Raw genomic sequence first — 20,217 nt, 5'->3', positions numbered from 1 at the left:
GGGTGCTCCGGTTTCCTCCCACAGTCCAAAGATGTGCGGGTTAGGTTGATTGGCCATGCTAAAATTGCCCCTTAGTGTCCGTAGGTTAGAGGGATTAGTGGGTAAATATGTAGGGATATGGGGGTAGGGCTTGGGTGGGATTGTGGTCGGTGCAGACTCGATGGGCCGAATGGCCTCTTTCTGCACTGTAGGGTTTCTATGATGAGAAGAAATTCCTTCCTGTCTCTGTCTTAATTGAGACTATCCTCCATGCTCCTGGACTCTCCCACAAGAGGAAGCAACCTCTCGGCATCGACAGACAGTGAAATTCAGTGTGAGAAAGATGTGCAGAATTCCCCCAGCAGTTTGTTTTACTTGGAGCAAGATTAACATTAGTGGCAGAATGCTTTGTAATCCCTTTATGTTAAGCTGGTTAAAGGTGGACTATGTGCAAACTGTGTTTCTCATGCATGACACCCTGAGGGAGATTTTCTTCCGGTGTGAGGAGGTGGTGTTTTCACAACTTCAGTCGCGATTGGAACTCACCTTCGCTGTGGCCGCACGGTCAGCCTGACCTCGCCTCTGGAAGAAGGAAAATCTTTTTCCACGCAGCCTGTATTGAGTTTCAGAATTGAGTGAATAGGTGGTGCCCTTGTACATGTCTGTGGAACAGAGCACAGGGCTGGGGGAAGGGCAGGGAAATGAACCTGTTACAGACCGCCCCCTCCAGAAGCAAGCTGATGCATTACTCTGCACCTCTCATTACATCTCACTGTCATACCGCTCAACATTGCGTAAGAATAGCAAAGAAGCTTTTTAACATTTTAATTTCTGCCACAACAGAAGGTTCCCAGCATGAGCTCCTGGTCTCGGGGAAGAATGTAGAAAGCTAAAATTAGTTTCTGAGCCCTTTCCTTGGGGGAATGACGGGATTCCTGTCTTTTTCCAATGACGCTCATACATGTTGATTCAGGAAGGCTCAGTAATTCAATTGTGATAGCTCCCAAAACCAAACAACCTGCCTCCTCTCCCTGCCTCACCTGTGCTGTACCTGTCCTGGGAGTGTTTGATGGGGACAGTGTAGAGGGAGCTTTACTCTGTATCTAACCCCGTGTTGTACCTGTCCTGGGAGTGTTTGATGGGGGACAGTGTAGAGGGAGCTTTACTCTGTATCTAATCCCATGCTGTACCCTGTCCTGGGAGTGTTTAATGGGGACAGTGTAGAGGGAGCTTTACTCTGTATCTAACCCCGTGCTGTACCTGTCCTGGGAGTGTTTGATGGGGACAGTGTAGAGGGAGCTTTACTCTGTATCTAACCCTGTGTTGTACCTGTCCTGGGAGTGTTTGATGGGGGACAGTGTAGAGGGAGCTTTACTCTGTATCTACTCCCATGCTGTACCTGCCCAGGGAGTCCAAAAGGCGTGCTGGTTAGGGTGCATTGGCCGTGCTAATTTCTCCCTCTGTGTACCCGAACAGGTGCCAGAGTGTGGCGACTAGGGGATTTTCACAGTAATTTCAGTAACTGGGCGGCATGATGGCACAGTGGTTAGCACTGCAGCCTCACGGCGCCAGGGACCCAGGTACGACTCCCGGCTTGGGTCACTGTCTGTGTGGAGTCTGCACATTCTCCCCATGTCTGCGTGGGTTTCCTCCGGGTGCTCCAGTTTCCTCCCACGGTCCAAAGATGTGCAGGTTAGGTGGATTGGCCGTGCTAAATTGCCCCTTAGTGTCAGGGGGATTAGTTAGGATAAATGCATGGGGTTATGGGGATAGGGTGTGGGTGGGATTGTGGTCGGTGCAGACTCGACGGGCCGAATGGCCTCCTCCTGCACTGTAGGATTCTATAATTCATTTCAGTGTTAATGTAAGCCTACTTGTGACACTAATAAATAAACTTTGATGGGGACAGTGTAAATGGAGATTAAATCTTTTTATCTTGGAACAGAGGTTAAAGGTAGATTTAATAGAGATGTCTGAATTTTGACGGGATTCGATAGAGTAGACAAGGGGAAGCCAGGATCGGTAAGCAGAGGGTATAGATAATTGGCAAAAGAACCAGACGGAAAGAAAGGTTTTTGAATGCAGAGAGTTTGTGATCTGGAATGCGCTGCCTGAAAGGGAGCTGGGAGCAGATTCAGGGGCAACTTTCAAAATGGAATGGGATTAATACTGGGAAAGGACAAAGTGTGCAGGGCTGGAGGGAAAGAGCAGGGGGATTAATTGTTTTGAGTTCAGTTCTGGGATCCACGCCTTGGGAAGGATAATGAGGCAGAAATTTACCAAACTGAAACACAGACTCAGCAAGCGTTGGAACTGTATCCCCTGCTATTGAGAAGGTTTGGTTGAAGGTTGCGGGATGTTAAGGGGAACTGATTGAGGCGAGAGAACCTGGTTGTCAGGGCCCATGACTCAGGAACATAGACCTGGCTTGGAGATTCCTTTGTTATCCAAGGACATTGGAGAATATGGGATTGAGTGGGTGTATGGCCACAGAGAGCCGTGATCTCCGTGAACTGTGGGACAAGGACTGAATCATCATCGCCTGTCCCTAAACTCTTCATTGGATATCTCTTTCAAAGACCCAGCATAATGGCTCATATCTGTGCTGTATGTATGTACGCTTTTAAACATTCTGAATTCCTGCACTCGTACAGGACGGCACAGTGGTTAGCACTGCTGCCTCACAGCTCCAGAGACACGGGTTCGATTCCTGGCTTGGTTCACTGTCTGTGTGGAGTCTGCACATTTTTCCCATGTCTGCGTGGGTTTCCTCCGGGTGCTCCGGTTTCCTCCCACACTCCAAAGATGCGCGGGTTAGGTGCATTGGCCATGCTAAAATTGCCCCTTAGTGTCCTGGGATGCGTAGATACGAGGGATTAGCAGGGTAAATATGTGGGGTTACGGGGATAGGGCTTGGGTGGGATTGTTGTCAGTGCAGACTCGATGGGCTGAATGGCCTCCTCCTGCACTGTAAAGTTTCTATACTGTGTCCGGGATTTAATATTTAAGGTGGAAAGAGTTTATTTTCTGGATCCAGTTGGAGGTATTGGAGTGAATGATGGACAGGACATTGATGCGGGTACAGCACGTTGAGCTGACTGTCGATTTCACATTGATCCTCCCGAAACCCCCCCCCCCCTCATTTGAATTGGGGCAGCAGCAAAAAAATGAAAAGATGTGGCTAACTGGCTTGGCAGACTGGACAACTTAATCTAACTAATCTCACTCTACAAATGCCCCTGGTCTGTGCCCCTCAATCAGGGGAGGGATGCCACTGTATAAACATAGAAACAGAGAAGATAGAAGCGGGAGGAGGCCATTCGGCCCTTCGAGCCTGCTCTGCCATTCATTACGATCATGGCTGATCATCCAACTCAATAGCCTAATCCTGCTTTCTCCCCATGACCTTTGATCCCGTTCGCCCCAAGTGCTCTATCCAGCCGCCTCTTGAATACATTCAATGTTTTGGCATCAACTACTTCCTGTGGTAATGAATTCCACAGGCTCACCGGGTGAAGAAATGTCTCCTCACCTCCGTCCTAAATGGTCTACCCTGAATCCACAGATTGCATATGACCTCCAAGCCCCAGATTAGGGGCTGAATAGGGGAGATATCAAAGTGCCTGATCACTGTTCAGTGAGCGGCACTGTAAAATGTGCAGGTATCCATGTTAGGTAAGCTTCAAAGTCCTGCACCATCAGGTGGTGCTCCCCTGCCCCATATATTTGCTCCTCCTCTCCTTTCCATACCCCTCTCACCGTGGCACGATGGCACAGTGATTAGCACTGTTGCCTCACAGCGCCAGGCACCCGGGTTCAATTCAATGCACGTTCTCCCCATGACTGCGTGGGTTTCCTCCGGGTGCTCTGGTTTCCTCCCGCATTCCAAAGATGTGCTGGTTAGGTGGATTGGCCGTGCTAAATTGCCCCTTAGTGACAGAGTAGATGCATGGGGTTATGGGAATAGGGCCCGGGTGGGATTGTGGTCGGTGCAGACTCGATGGGCCGAATGGCCTCCTCCTGCACTGTAGGGATTCAATGATTCTTTGTTCCCCACTTTTCCCCCTCCTATGTTGTTCCCTCTTCTCTCTCTCATGCACGAATTCTCTGTTCCTGTTCCTCCTCCTCTCCCCTTTCTCCCGAGTCCTGGAATACTGCATCTCAATTTTATCAGAATTGTCACTTACAAGGCAAACAAGGATTCTAGAATTCCTGTAAATACTATCTCATTTTTACCCCTCCTGAAGGGGCATTGACAACACAACGACCAAAGGAAAGGTGGACTAGAATTCATGGTCAGCTGTGCCGTGGCGTTATGGCTTTGATTGGCATCTTATACTGCGTTTCCAGAGGGGGTTTAACAAAAAACAATTAGCATGTAACGCAGGGTGCCTTGCCAGTTAGCTGACTCTGCTTATGGGTACCAATTTGGGCTAATACTTTATTTAATGTAGTCTTTATAACTCACCCGCTTAGAATTAGCAAGAAAAGAAAGCTTTAATTTTGGTGAAATGCATTATCACTGTTGCAGACGGCTAGCCCCCATTCAGCCAGTGGCAGACCCTTCTCTGCTGGGGTGAAGACAGAGCGAGGTGGCACTGAGCCAGCGGTTAAACGGCAGAAATTGAACCCTGGAGATGCCCCTGACCCGATTGTCTTCGTGGCAACAGACCATACCAGGTGTGTACCATGAGATTGAGGGGAGGGAGGGGGCGTAGGAGACGAGGGGGACAGTCAGATCTGATGGAACGGAAAGATCTTCGACTTCCTTCCTTGGAGTGTGGCATTGGGTTAATGGAATATTCGGAGGGAGGGAGGGAGGGGTGGGTGGGCAGACCTGAGCAGTATTCATTGACCCAGCTCCACACAAGCCATTTTAGAATGGACCTTGACGTTACAGCCAGTGGGGTTTTAACCTTGCCTTGATGTGAAGGCTGTTCATTTTGAGTGTAGTTTTAATGTCCTTTTTATTATACAGGCGGCAGTTTAACAATAGAGGCCTAGGCCAAAACATGCACTCCCTATGGAACCACACTGAATGGGAAGGAGGCCATTCAGCCCCTCAATACCTGCACTGCTAGCTTCAGTTAGCTCACAACTAATATCAAACTCCACTTCATCTACCCACCATTCTTCAATGGCTGACAAGACAAGAAGACGCAGATTTCAGTGAATTGGCAATCGAGGGGAGATGTGATCTGGACTGTGCTGCCTGAAAGGGCGGTGGAAACAGATATCAATAACTTTCCAAAGGAATTTGGAACAATGCTTCAAATGGAAAATAAAATGCAGGGAGAGAGTGGGGGGCGGGGGGAGGGAATTGAATAGCTGTTTGAGAGCAGGGACATACATAATGGACTGAATGGCCTTATTCTGTACTGTACTCTGTTTGTTGGCCAAGCCCAGAAATACCTTGTTCCCAGCCTGGAATTCACAAGTGCAAAATCTGGTCATTGTGCTATCAGGAGGCATGTTCTCCAATAGCGCGGATATTTGGGGATGTTTCTAAAAGTTCCTAGTTTTTACTAGTTGTTGTGTGCTGCACAGATGATTCCTCAGTAAGTATGTAGCCTGTGGCCCTAAGACTGGGATTGTAACCCAGATGTGCTGCCGCTGTGACGGTTGTTGACGCTATCAGTCCCTGTTTGTGCTGACTCTGAGCATCATTCTGTGGTCACAAGTTCTCGCCTACCCCGCAGTCTCTCATCAGTCGTCTGTTCTCCCATGTGTGAGGCTAAAGCGTGAGTGCCATCAACAATTGAGTTGTGGAGGAAGAAAGCAAAGAACACCTTGCGTTGTATACAGCCTCTTCAACATAATCAGATATACTGAGCTGCTTCACTGCATCATAAGAAGTCTCACAACACCAGGTTAAAGTCCAACGGGTTTATTTGGTAGCACGAGCTTTCGGAGCATTGTCCCTTCATCACTCACCTGAGGAAGGAGCCTGAGACTCCGAAAGCTCGTGCTACCAAATAAACCTGCTGGACTTTAACCCGGTGTTGTGAGACTTCTTACTGTGCCCACCACAGCCCAACGCTGGCATCTCCACATCATCACTGCATCATAAGGCAAAAGGGATAATGCTGAGTCAGAGGACAGGCTAGGACCGGTGACTCGGCTACCCTTTACATCCACATTTTTTAAGGAACATCCTGAAAGGAGGAGCGAGAGGCAGAGAGATTTAGGGAGGGAATTCTGAAGTTTAGGAAAGCAATGCAGCCAGTGGGGGACGGGGGAGGGGGGGGGGGGCGGTCATTGAAAATGAGGGGTGATCAAGAGGCCAGGATTGGAGGAGCACAGAAATCTGAGGGTTGTAGGGCAAGAGGGGGCAGGGAGATGATGGGGGAGGTGTTGGAGCAGGAGCCAATATGCGTCAGCGAACACTGGGTGATGGTGAGCGGGATAGTCCGAGTTAGACTACAGACAGCAGAGTTTATTTGATTTATTATTGTCACATGTATTGGGATACAGTGAAAAGTATTGTTTCTTGCGCGCTATTCAGACAAAGCATACCGTTCATAGAGAAGGAAAGGAGAGGGTGCAGAATGTAGTGTTACAGTCACAGCTAGGCTGTAGAGAAAGATCAACTTAATGCGAGGTAGGTCCATTCAAAAGTCTGACAGCAGCAGGGAAGAAGCTGTCCTTGAGTCGGTTGGTACGTGACCTCAGACTTTTGTACCTTTTTTCCCGACGGAGGAAGGTGGAAGAGAGAATGTCCGGGGTGCGTGGGGTCCTTAATTATGCTGGCTGCTTTTCCCGAGGCAGCGGGAAGTGTAGACAGAGTCAATGGATGGGAGGCTGGTTTGCGTGATGGATTGGGCTACATTCACGATCTTTTGTAGTTCCTTGCGGTCTTGGGCAGAGCAGGAGCCATACCAAGCTGTGATACAACCAGAAAGAACGCTTTCTATCGGGCATCTATAAAGGTTGGTGAGAGTCGTAGCGGACATGCCAAATTTCCTTAGTCTCCTCGAGTTTGACATGAGCTGAGGTTTATGGAGAGCGAGGATGGGAGTGCAGCTAGGAGAGGGATTCTGGCAGTCAGCACAGACAGGGCTGAGGATTTCAGCAGCAGGGGTGTACGCGGGGAAATTATGGAGATGGAAACAGGAGGAGGGAGAGGGTATGGGGTCTGGAACTCAGCGCAGGGTCACATAGGGCACTGAGGTTACGATTGGGTTCAACCTAAGACTGTGGCCAGGGAGGGGGCTGGGTCTGTGACTGAGGAAGAGAGAGTCTGGCAGGGTCCAGAGACAATGGCTATAACATTGCCATTGTTTTAACTGGAAGAAAAGTTTCCTTCTGCAGCACCGAATACCCTTCTCAGCTCAGCAAAGTTCACTCAACATCTGTTCAGCCAAGACTCTATCAGCGGAGGTTACTCCGTCTAGCCTGGGAACACTGTCATCAATGTAGCATCTAACCACAAGGCTGAGGTCAGCCGACACAACACAGACCAGATATCAAACCCCTCCTGGTCACCGTGGAGGAATTCCACACTGCAAAGTATTTACCAACTCGCCCAATGGGTACGTGTTATGTCTAATTAAGCCCAATTAAAGGGGAGGCTGGATTACAGGTTCCCTGTTATCAAGGATGTAAGGTTTGAATGGAGAAGACTAAATGAAACATAGAAGCACAGAAGGATGCCATTCAGTCCATCACAGATTTACAGTGCAGGAAGGTGGCCGTTTGGCCCATCGTGCCTTTGACAGCTCTCTGAGCATTTTTGTTTAGTGCCATTCTCCCACCTTTCCCCCTGAATATGCTTCCTTTTTCAAATAACAATCTAATTCCCTTTTAAAGGCCTCAATGAAATCTGCATCCACCGCGCTCTCGGGCAGTGCGTTCCAGCCCTTCACCGCTTATTGCTTGAAACAAGTCACTTTAAATCTGTGCCGTCTGGTTTTTGATTCATTCATGAGTGGGAACAGTTGTTCCCCATCTATCCTGACCAGACTTTATACATGTAACAAATCCCTGCTCAGCTACCTTGTCTCCAAGGAAAAGAGTCCCAACTTTTCCAATCTATCTTCATAAGTGAAGTTTAAAATCTCTCCTGGCTCTTTGCAGGAGTGATCCAAAGCAAATCCCACTCTTCCCAACAGATCTTTATCCAGCTTTCCTTTGACAGATTGAAACAGGCTCTGACACCGTAACCACTTCACGTAGCAAACATGAGATCCCCTCTTACAACAGCACTCATTGTCAAGAACTCTCTCCTAACCCCTTCCCCATCAGCCCACCCAACACCATCTTAATTGGAAATATAATCTTCCCATATTCACTCCATCAAAACCCTTCACTGTTTTAACGCTTCTGACCTGTCACTTCATTCACTGGATGTGGGTGTCACTGGCCAGCATTTATTGCCCATTCCTAATTGCTCTTGAGAAGGTGGTGGTGAGCTGCTGCCTTGAAGGTTCACCCACAGTGTTCCAGCAATGATGAGGGAACAGCGATATATTTCCAGGTGGCTTGGAGGGGAACTTGCAAGTGGTGGTGTTCCCTTGTGCCTGCTGTCCTTGACCTCCTAGATACAGTGCAGAAAAGTCTGCACAAACAATAACTATCACTAAAGTCCCGCTCATCCCATTTTCCTGCACTTGTCCCATATCCCTGAATGTTTCGATATTTCAAGTGCTTATCCAAATATTTTTTAAAGGTTGTAAGGTTTCCAGCCTCCACTATCTTCCCAGGCAGCGCATTCCACATTCCCACCACCCTCTGGGTGAATAAATGTTTTCTCAAATCCCCCCTGAATCTCCTGTCCCGCACCCTAAAACTCTGCCCCCTTGTGACAGACCCCTCAACCAAGGGGAACAGCTGCTCCCTACTCATCCTGTCCATACCCCTCCTAATCTTATACACCTCAATCATGTCCCCCCTCAGCCTTCTCTGCTCTAGAGAAAACAATCCAAGCCTATCCAGCCTCTCCTTACAGCTCAAACGCTCCATCCCAGGCAGCATCCTGGTGAACCTCCTCTGTACCCCCTCTAGTGTAATCACATCCTTCCTATAGTGAGGTGACCAGAACAGCACACAGCACTCCAGCTGTAGCCTAACCAACACTCTGTACAGCTCCAACATTAGCTCCTTGCTCTTATACTCTACACCACGACTGATTAAAGCCAGTGTCCCATGTGCTGCCTTAACTATCTAAGGTCTCTGGATAGGAAGGTGCTGTTGAAGGAAACTTGGGAGAGTTGTTGCAGATTTCTTGGGCCCAGTGAAAGCAGTCCCAGCATCTCAAGTTTCTCCTCATAGCTATGGTTTGCCCTCGCTGGCATTATCTTGGTGATATCAGAATTGACTGTTTATTTCTAATCTGATGTCCAGAACTGTACAGCCTCCTGTAACTGGCACTTCATCTACACTTTTTTTACAAATTTATCATTATTTTTTGGCTGCTGACACCCCAAATTCTGTTAGCCTCACCCACCTGCATTTTCAGAGAGTCACGCATGTGGGTTCCTGGCTCTGTTCATCCATCGCTCTGTGTTTCTCCAGAATGTATTTCCTCTCACATATCCATATTAAATCACAATTGCCCCAAACCACCCATCCTGCCCAACCTGTCTGTCTCCTTGAGGAAAAACCCACACCCGCACCTGCTGTGCTAAATATACTGAATTGTAGTGTCATTTTTTTAATTCATTCATGGCATGTGGGCATCACTGGCTGGGCCAGCGTTTACTGTCCATCCGTAATTGCCCTTGAATTGAGTGGCTTATTTTGGAGGACACTTAAGAGGATATTGCTGTGGATCAGTCACATGTAGGCCAGACCAGGTAAGGATGGCAGGTTTCCTTCCCTAAAGATATTGGAGTGAACCAATATTGGGTTTTTATGACGGTGGTTTCATGGTCATTATTAGATTTTATTTCCAGATTTGTACCGAATTGAAATTTCAGCATCTGTCATGGTGGGATTCTACCCCAGAGCATTAAGCTGGGCCTCTCAGTCACTCGTGACAATACCACCACCCCATTGCCTCCCTATTATGTTGGGTGGAAAGCCTGACTAGATTGGAGGGGAGCAGCATTGATTGGCTAAATGGCCTCTTCCTATTCGATGCATTAAAAGGCTATTCTGCCTGTACCTGGGGATGCTACTAAAAATCTTCATGCTACAGCACGTTAGCACAGTGAGTTAGCGCTGCTGCCTCACAGCGCCAGGGACCCAGGTTCAATTCCCAGGCTTGGGTCACAGCACAGGAAACAGACCCTTCGGCCCTCCAAGCCTGTGGAGTCTGCACGTTCTCCCCGTGTCTGCATGGGTTTCCTCCACGTGCTCCGGTTTCCTCCCACGGTCTGAAAGACGTGCTGGTTAGGTGGATTGGCCGTGCTAAATTGACCCTTAGTGTCAGGGGGACTATCTAAGTAAAGTAAAGTTTACTTATTAGTCAGAAGTAGTCTTACATTAACACTGCAATGAAGTTACTGTGAAAATCCCCTAGTCGCCACACTCCGGCGCCTGTTCAGGTACACTGAGGGAGAATTTAGCACGGCCAATGTACCCTAACCAGCACGTCTTTTGGAGTAAATCTAAGGAAAATTTTAGGAACATTTAAGCGGTTATTGGATAGGCAGATGGAGCACACCAGGATGATAGGGAGTGGGATAGCTTGATCTTGGTTTCAGATAAAGCTCGGCACAACATCGTGGGCCGAAGGGCCTGTTCTGTGCTGTACTGTTCTATGTTCTATGTAAATGGGTGGGGTTATGGGGATTGGGCCTGGGTGGGATTGTGGTCGGTGCAGACTCGCTGGGCCAAATGGCCTTCTGTACTGTAGGGATTCTATCCCATGTTTGGATATAGTGATAACCATTACTTGCTGGTTTAGGTATTACATTAGTGATTTCTTCATGGTCCCTGCTCCCATTCTCCCACCAGCGAATAATTCACCTCCCAGCCACTGAAGTCCTCCTCCGATCCCAGGGTCGAATAGTAGAAACATCTGTCATTGTCATGATTATATCCAGCTGTTCCCAGATATATCTGCCATTATTTAAACAGGAAATCGACCCAACCAAAAATAAGAAATCCCCAAATTCAGTTTGATTCCTGTATTAAATACAACCTGTTTGATTAGGGGTGCCCTGGATAACCTGCCTTTCTGAGGAAAGAATGCTCTGGATATATGGGAGTGTCTTTTTTTTTAAAAAAAGCAAAATCTGGTGGGCAGCAGGAATTAAAACACTTTTCAAACTGCATTGTCCAAACTCTGTGCCTTCTGAGATCAGGGTACACAGTAAAGCTTCAGCAGACACTGCCTGTCCTCCTGCTCGCTCCTGCCTCCAGCTGGCTAACTGTGTGCATTACACTCTGTCATTAGCTTATTTCTCTGCAGCAGGTGACATTTCCTTTTCAGGGTGAACATTAACAACAGCAGCCATTTTGTCTGGGCGTCACCCTGTTGGCAGTTCGCCATTTCTTTTGGCAGTTTGCTCAATCCTGTCTTAATGTGTGTGGAAACAGAGCTTTCCCCCCCCGCCCCCCTTTTTTTTTCCAGATGTTTTAGCTGTCGTGTCTCAGTCTGGTTTGAGGCACTGGAGAGTGTTCTGAGGTGGGCCGGCTGATGTGATTCATTCATTTCCCTGTTAATGTCCTGCATTTGCCAGCCCCTTCATAGAAACATAGATAGGAGGAGGCCATTCGGCCCTGCTCCGCCATTCATCACCATCATGGCTGATCATCCAACTCAATAGCCTAATCCTGCTTTCTCCCCATAACCTTTGATCCCATTCACCCCAAGTGCTACATCCAGCCTCCTCTTGAATACATTCAATGTTTTGGCCTCAACTACTTCCTGCGGTAATGAATTCCACAGGCTCACCACTCTTTGAGTGAAGAAATGTCTCCTCATCTCCGTCCTAAATGTTCTACCCTGAATCCTCAGACTGTGACCCCTGGTTCTGGACTCCCCCACCATCGGGAACATCCTCCCTGCATCGGAATCCTTCCTGCACCCTCCTTAGGGGGTCCTCAACTCTTCAAGAACCGTGATGGCCACCCCAGGCCAGTGAGTGGCTGCATGTGCGGCCCTCCTTCCTCTCAGTGAACCGCAAGATTGCACTGGGCTTGTTCACTAAGCATGACCCCATAAATAAGGTTAAATACATTTAATATTTCATAATGAGTTATAGAAAATGCTTAATCATTCAGATATTAATGGAACTGTCATCAACTTCAAATGGTAAAAACAAAATCAATATTTGTATATTCTCCCCGTGTCTGCGTGGCATTCCTCCGGGTGCTCCGATTTCCTCCCTCACTCCACAGGTTGAGTGGTATGGTCATGCTAAATTGTTCCTTAGTGCCCCAAGATGCGCAGGTTAGGTGGATTGGCCATGGCAAATGTGTGGGGTTACAGGGATAGGGCCAGGGGAGTGGGCCTGGATAAGATACCCCCAGAAAGTCAGTGCAGACTCGATGGGCCAAATGGCCTCTTCTGCACTTTAGGGATTCTATGATTTGCACTTTGGATGCAAAGGGAGTGCACAACTCTGTCAATGTGAGCAATCAGCACACACCTCACTTCACTTGCCCTTGCTTTATGTGCGAATCACTTCAGTCACAGCAGTAGGGGGAAAAACGACACGGACGGACATCAGCAGAATGTGGCCATGGTGCACACGGGCCATGCTCAGCACACACTCTTGTGGGCCACACTCCGAACCCACACTCAAATCTCACCACAGCGCTTCAAGAATTTGAATTCTGATTTTCAGAATAAAAAGCTGGCAGCAGTAGAAGTGTGCACAGTGAGGTTAAAATCTGACTGGTTCACCAAAGGAAACCTGTTGTCTTTACCCAGTATTTGTGACTCTGACCCCACAGCCAGTGTGATTACTCCGTAACCAAGCTGAGGCAGGGCACAGTGATGGTGACAGTACAACCTGAACTACCAATGCAGCTTTGTGTTCTTTTTAAATACCTCTTCCATTTTCTCCTACCCATAGCAGCCGCCCTCTCCACTGTGCACTTGTTGCAGTGTCTTCTTATCATGCTTAATATCCTCCTCTGCGGCAAAGCTGCTTATCTCATACAGTCCTCGAGGAACCAGTTACTGTGTGTAGGTGACGGTGCCCTGACATTGCAGGTAGCTGCTGCTGGTACACTTGGGGTTTACGATTGCCCTGTTGTCTGGAACTTGCACGTTCTGCTCATGTCTGCGTGGGTTTCCTCCCGGGTGCTCCGGTTTCCTCCCACCGTCCGAAAGACGTGCGAGTTAGGGTGGATTGGCCGTGCTCAATTGCCCCTTAGTGACAGGGGGACTAGCTAGGGTAAATGCATGGGGTTATGGAGATGGGGTCTGGGTGGGATTGTGGTCGGTGCTGGGGCGAACGGCCGCCTCCTGCGCTGTAAGGATTCTATGATTCCTGCCCAAGGTTCCACCAACTAAATCTGTCTGGAGGCAAACTAATTACAGTAACCTTCCCAAAAAGAACCTCTGCCTGTAGAAATGGATGGATGGAATTGCTGTATGCCCAGAGTGCGGCTACGGGGAGGCGATGGCCTAGTGGTATTATCACCAGACTATTAATCCAGAAACCCAGCTAATGTTCTGGGGACCCGGGTTCGAATCCCCGCCACGGCAGATGGTGGAATTTGAATTCAATAAAAAATATCTGGAATTAAGAATCTACTGATGACCCATTGTCGGAAAAACCCATCTGGTTCACTAATGTCCCTTTCGGGAAGGAAATCTGCCGTCCTTACCCGGTCTGGCCTACATGTGACTCCAGAGCCACAGCAATGTGGTTGACTCTCAACTGCCCTCCAAGGGGCAACTAGGGATGGGCAATAAATGCTGGGCCCAGCCAGCGACACCCATGTCCCAGGAATGAGTAAAAATAATTCAATGATTGGAGACCAGCCTACCAGACACAGAATCTGCCTCTCCAGCTCCTGCTCTGGGGTAACTTTTAAACTTGCCGGTTTCTGGAGTCTCTGTCTGCGCCCCGTGCCTGATGGAGCGCCACTGCTACGTAAACCCACTGCGCCAAAGTGGGTCTCTTGAAGCTGAAACTGACCCCCTAACTTGTTGCAATCTTCTCTCGTTCGCAGGATGATTCGGAAAGCTTTGAGCCAATCGGAAATGAGGAGAGCTGCACGGCGGCCTTCTGTGCAAGTTAAAGTGAAGCTCGCTGGTTCAAGTCGCTCGGCTACCCTGGGGGAGCCCATCGTCCTGGAGGACTGAGACCCGACCGATCTTCCTGCTACGCAAATACACGTGGCACGCACGCACATATGTACACACAGACACACTCACACATGGACACACGCACTCAGACAGGCACGCGCGCGCACACACACGCACGCACATATGTACACACAGACACTCACACACATGGACACACGCACTCAGACAGGCACGCGCGCGCACACACACGCACGCACATATGTACACACAGACACTCACACACATGGACACACGCACTCAGATATAGGCGCGCGCGCGCACACACACGCACGCACATATGTACACACAGACACTCACACACATGGACACGCACTCAGATATAGGCGCGCGCGCGCGCACACACGCACGCACATATGTACACACAGACACACACTCACACATGGACACACGCACTCAGATACAGACACACACACACACCTAGATACACACACACACACTCAAATACAGACACACACCTAGATACACACACACTCGGATACAGACACACACACCTAGATACACACACTCAGATACAGACACACACTCAGATACAGACACACACTCAGATACAGACACACACTCAGACACACACACACACTCAGACACACACACACACTCAGACAGACACACACACACACCTAGATACACACACATACAGATACACACACACTCAAATACAGACACACACACCCTTCTCAAATCTTCAGGGAATTCATAACTAAACAGAAAAGATTCTCACCAATATCCCTCCTCCCCTTCCCTTTCTGTTCTGTGGCTGGACTGTGCCAGTCACGAACGTACCTGATTAACACACAATGTGTAAAGCAATGTATATAAATCATACTGCCTGATTCCCAGCTGTTTTTTAAAAAATGTTATTGCCTTTCCCCCCCCACCCCTCCCCACCCTCCAACTCCCTCCCCCCACCTTTATATCCAGCAAGGGTATAATTGTAAACCCTGGAGAATTAATTTCTGGATTGATTGTGTTTTGGAAAGGACTTGTAATGACTCCTTTTTTTAACAGAAAATGCTGAGTTAACAGGTAGAATTGTCCAGTTTGATATCAGGATTATTGATACACGGTGATAACATTTTGTGTGTTTTTTTTTAATTTTCTTCCTGCTTTTTAAACTCGTGCTTGCCCAGACTACCCAAGGAAGTCTTTCTTCCGCCCGTTTGGTGACAGGTCGGAAAGTTCCGGGGCGATTTTTTTTTCGGGGCTGCGCTGTCTGGAAATTTTGAGATAAAACCAGACACCCAAGATTTTTTTTTTGTAAAAAAAAAAGAATTAAAGTTGTTTTTTTTCCACTCTACCTGTCGTCTCGTCGTACAGAGGCTTTCGTTGCTGAGGTTTGGGATGAGATCGTGCAATCTTGCAGCGCAGAAGAAGACCAGTCGACCTGCCGCCACTGAACTCAGTTACTGGGTGAATTTTGGGATGCTAATAAGATGACCCTCAGAGTTCAAGTCCCTGATTCAACTCCCCCTTTCCTGGGCGGCACGACGGCACAGTGGGTTAGCACTGTTGCCTCACAGCACCAGGGACCCGGGTTTGATTCCCGGCTCGGGTCACTGTCTGTGTGGAGTCTGCACGTTCTCCCCATGTCTGCGTGGGTTTCCTCCGGGTGCTCCGGCTTCCTTCCACAGTCTGAAAGATGTGCAGGTTAGGTGGATTGACCATGCTAAATTGTCCCTTAGTGTCCAAAGACGTGCAGGTTAGGTGGATTGACCATGCTAAATTACAGCTTCGTGTCAGGAGTCTAGTGGAGTAAATGTATGGGGTAATGGAGATAGGGTTTGGATGGGATTGTGGTTGGGCTTGATGGGCTGAATGGCCTCCTTCTACACTGTAGGGATTCTATGTGGTTTAAGCAGACTGATGCCTTCATTCTATCCATTGGCAGGTATTGGGAGGAATGCAAGCCTGGGAGAAGATGAGTTGTGCAAATCCAACCATGATTTTGTCCTTTATTTCTCCCATAGGGGGTAGGAGGACACCATTCACTCACTCAGCCCCTTGAGCTTCTTCTGCCATCCAGTTCGATCATGGCTGGGCTATCTTCACTCCATTTACTTGCCTTGGTTCCATAACCCTTAATATGTTGACCCAACACAATCCATCAATCTTGGTTTTGGAAGTTTCAATTGACTCTCAGCTTTTTGAGGGAGGAGAGAGAGGAGTTCTAGATTCCCACTCCTCTGCGAAGAAGTGCTTCTTGACAAAGAACAAAAACAAAGAACAAAGAAAATTACAGCACAGGTAACAGGCCCTTCGGCCCTCCAAGCCTGCACCGACCATGCTGCCCGACTGAACTAAAACCCCCTACCCTTCCGGGGACCGTATCCCTCTATTCCCATCCCATTCATGTACTTGTCAAGATGCCCCTTAAAAGTCACTACCGTATCCGCTTCCACTACCTCCCCCGGCAACGAGTTCCAGGCACCCACTACTCTGTGTAAAAAATCTGCCTCGTACATCTCCTTTAAACCTTGCCCCCTCACACCTTAAACCTATGCCCCCCTAGTAATTGACTCTTCCACCCTGGGAAAAAGCTTCTGACTATCCACTCTGTCCATGCTCCTCATAATCTTGTAGACTTCTGTCAGGTCTCCCCTCAACCTCCGTCGCTCCAGTGAGAACAAACCAAGTTTCTCCAACCTCTCCCCATAGCTAATGCCCTCTATACCAGGCAACATCCTGGTAAATCTTTTCTGTACCCTCTCCAAAGCCTCCACATCCTTCTGGTAGTGTGGCGACCAGAATTGAACACTATATTCCAAGTGTGGCCTAACTAAGGTTCCATAAAGCTGCAACAAGACTTGCCAATTTTAAAACTCAATGCCCTGGCCGATGAAGGCAAGCATGCCGTATGCCTTCTTGACTACCTTCTCCACCTGCATTGCCACTTTCAGTGACCTGTGTACCTGTACACCCAGATCCCTTTGCTTATCAATACTCTTAAGGGTTCTGCCATTTACTGTATATTTCCTATCTGTATTAGACCTTCCAAAATGCATTACCTCTCATTTGTCCGGATTAAACTCCATCTGCCATCTCTCCGCCCAAGTCTCCAACTGATCTATATCCTGCTGTATCCTCTGATGGTCCTCATCGCTATCCGCAAATCCACCAACCTTTGTGTCATCCGCAAACTTACTAATCAAACCAGTTACATTTTCCTCCAAATCATTTATATAAATTACAAACAGCAAAGGTCCCAGCACTGATCCTTGAGGAACGTCACTTGCCACAGCCCTCCATTCAGAAACACACCCTTCCACTGCTACCCTCTGTCTTCTTTGACCGAGTAAGGAGTCTTAACAGCACCAGGTTAAAGTCCAACAGGTTTATTTGGTAGCAAACGCCACTAGCTTTCGGAGCACTGCTCCTTCATCAGGTGAGTGGGAGATCTGCTCATAAGCAGCAAAGTTTGCTCCCACCACCTCCCCATGCAGCGCGTTCCAGACATTCACCACCCTCTGTGTAAAAAACTTACCTCGTACATCTCCTCTAAACTTTCCCCCACGCACCTATGTCCCCTAGTACTTGACTTTTCTCCCCTTCTTAAACAATGAAACAACACTGGGTATTCTCCAATCGAGGGAAGATTGCCCAAACCATTTTTAAACCTCACCCCGAGGGTTTCCTGTGACAACTCGGTAGAAACTGCTGGTCAGTTTGTAACGTTGTGTGCCCACAGTTACCCTCCCAGATCCCGCAGGATTTGTGGAATCTGGGAGAGCAGGTTTAAAACAAGATCCTAAGAGTCATATCATGCCAACACCCTTCTCCCCCTCACCCCCTCCTCAATTACTCACCCAATATATTTCTGACTTACTGAGTCTTTATCCACTGTTGGATGGGGCAATCTTATAGAGATCTATAAAATAATGAGGGGCACAGATCAGCTAGATAGTCAATATTTTTTCCCAAAGGTAGGGGAGTCTAAAACTAGAGGGCATAGGTTTAAGGTGAGAGGGGAGAGATACAAAAAACTCCAGAGGGGCAATTTTTTCACATACAGGGTGGTGAGTGTCTGGAACAAGCTGCCAGAGGTAGTAGTAGAGGCAGGTACAATTTTGTCTTTTAAAAAGCATTTATACAGTTACATGGGTAAGATGGGTATAGAGGGATATGGGCCAAATGCAGGCAATTGGGATTAGCTTGGGGGTTTTTTTTTTTAAAAGGGTAGCATGGACAAGTTGGGCCAAAGGGCCTGTTTCCCTGCTGTAAACCTCTATGACTCGATGACACTGACCTTTCAGACTGTGCACTTCAGATTCCGACAACTTGCTGTGTTTAAAAACACACAATGTCTGCTTAGCTGTCCCTCAAGCTCTTTCACCAATCACCTGATACCTTCCTCTGGTCACTGACCCTCCTGCTAGTGTAACAGTTTCTCCTCACCACAGGATTGTTACGGTGCAGAATGAGGCCACTCGGCCCATTGTCATTGTCCTGGCTCTGCAAGCGCGCATCACGACGTTGTGCCATTCCCCTGCCTTTTCCCCGTCCCCCTGCACGCTGTTTCTAAATGATCATCCAATGCCCTCTTGAATGTCTCGCTTCAACCTGCCTCCACCACACTCCCAGATAGAACATTCCAGATCCCAACCACTCGCTGGGCGAAGAAGTTTCTTCTCACATCACATTTGCTTCTTTTGCAAATCACTTTAAATCTGTGCCCCCTCGTTCCTGATCCTTTTCCCAGCGGGAACAGTTTCTCCCCGTCTGCTCTGTCCAACCCCCTCATGATTTTGAACATCTCTCTCAAATCTCCTCTTGCCTTCTTCTAAGAACAAAGAAAATTACAGCACAGGAACAGGCCCTTCGGCCCTCCAAGCCTGCACCGACCATGCTGCCCGACTGAACTAAAACCCCAACCCTTCCGGGGACCATATCCCTCTATTCCCATCCTATTCATGTATTTGTCAAGGCGCCCCTTAAAAGTCACTACCGTATCCGCTTCCACTACCTCCCCCGGCAGCGAGTTCCAGGCACGCACCATCCTCTGTAAAAGATCTGCCTCGTACATCTCCTTTAAACCTGTGCCCCCTAGTAATTGACTCTTCCACCCTGGGAAAAAGCTTCTGACTATCCACTCTGTCCATGCCTCTCATAATCTTGTAGACTTCTATCAGGTCTCCCCTCAACCTCCGTCGCTCCAGTGAGAACAAACCAAGTTTCTCCAACCTCTCCTCATAGCTAATGCCCTCCATACCAGGCAACATCCTGGTCAATCTTTTCTGTACCCTCTCCAAAACAGTGTGGCGACCAGAATTGAACACTATATTCCAAGTGTGGCCTAGCTAAGGTTCTATAAAGCTGCGACATGACTTGCCAATTTTTAAACTCAGTACCCCGGCCGATAAAGGCAAGCATGCCGTATGCCTTCTTGACTACCTTCTCCACCTGCGTTGCCACTTTCAGTGACCTGTGTACCTGTGCACCCAGATCCCTCTGCCTATCAATACTCTTAAGGGTTCTGCCATTTATTGTATATTTCCTATCTGTATTAGACCTTCCAAAATGCATTACCTCAAATTTGTCCGGATTAAACTCCATCTGCCACCTCTCCGCCCAAGTCTCCAACTGATCTATATCCTGCTGTATCCTCTGATGGTCCTCATCGCTATCCGCAAATCCACCAACCTTTGTGTCGTCCGCAAACTTACTAATCAAACCAGTTACATTTTCCTCCCAATCATTTATATATAGATATATATACATTCTCTCCAAGGTTTCTGTCAGCCCCCTATAGGATCTCCCCTTAACCTTCACTGCTCTCAGGAGAACAATCCCATCTCCTCAAGTCTCACCACATTGTCTAAAGTTCCTTATCCCTGATACAATTTGAATAAGTTTCTTCTGCATCCTCTGCAAGGCCTTGATATCCTTCCTAAAGTGCAGAGGCCAGAATTGGAACCTGTTAGATACTGAAGTAGTCAGCACACTTTAACAGCAAAGATAAAAGAATGAAGACATTACCACCCGGTGGTTTACTTCACCAGTTAGTGGAGCTTTATTCGATTGGTGTTGCTTGC

The 20,217-nt window shown here is 48.1% G+C and overlaps 1 protein-coding gene across 2 annotated transcripts in view; it reads left to right on the top strand.

The window, feature by feature from the left end:
• LOC144488600 (metastasis-associated protein MTA2-like) overlaps positions 1-15,485 on the top strand; it is a 37,931-nt gene extending 22,446 nt beyond the window's left edge. Inside the window, exons 13-14 of one of the 2 annotated variants that reach the window (XM_078206660.1) lie at positions 4,511-4,659; positions 14,056-15,485. In XM_078206660.1, coding sequence (XP_078062786.1) covers positions 4,511-4,659; positions 14,056-14,188 — 282 coding nt within the window. In that variant the 3' untranslated portion in view covers positions 14,189-15,485. The remainder of the gene's footprint in view (positions 1-4,510; positions 4,660-14,055) is intronic. The other variant, XM_078206661.1, reaches the window with a different exon arrangement.
• The last annotated feature ends 4,732 nt before the right edge of the window (positions 15,486-20,217 follow it).

This window comes from Mustelus asterias, unplaced genomic scaffold (assembly GCF_964213995.1).
Source record: "Mustelus asterias unplaced genomic scaffold, sMusAst1.hap1.1 HAP1_SCAFFOLD_1699, whole genome shotgun sequence".
Classification (NCBI taxonomy): domain Eukaryota; kingdom Metazoa; phylum Chordata; class Chondrichthyes; order Carcharhiniformes; family Triakidae; genus Mustelus; species Mustelus asterias.
The sequence above is the reverse complement of the archived record's forward strand: the minus strand, read 5'-3'. Positions and strand labels throughout refer to the sequence as shown.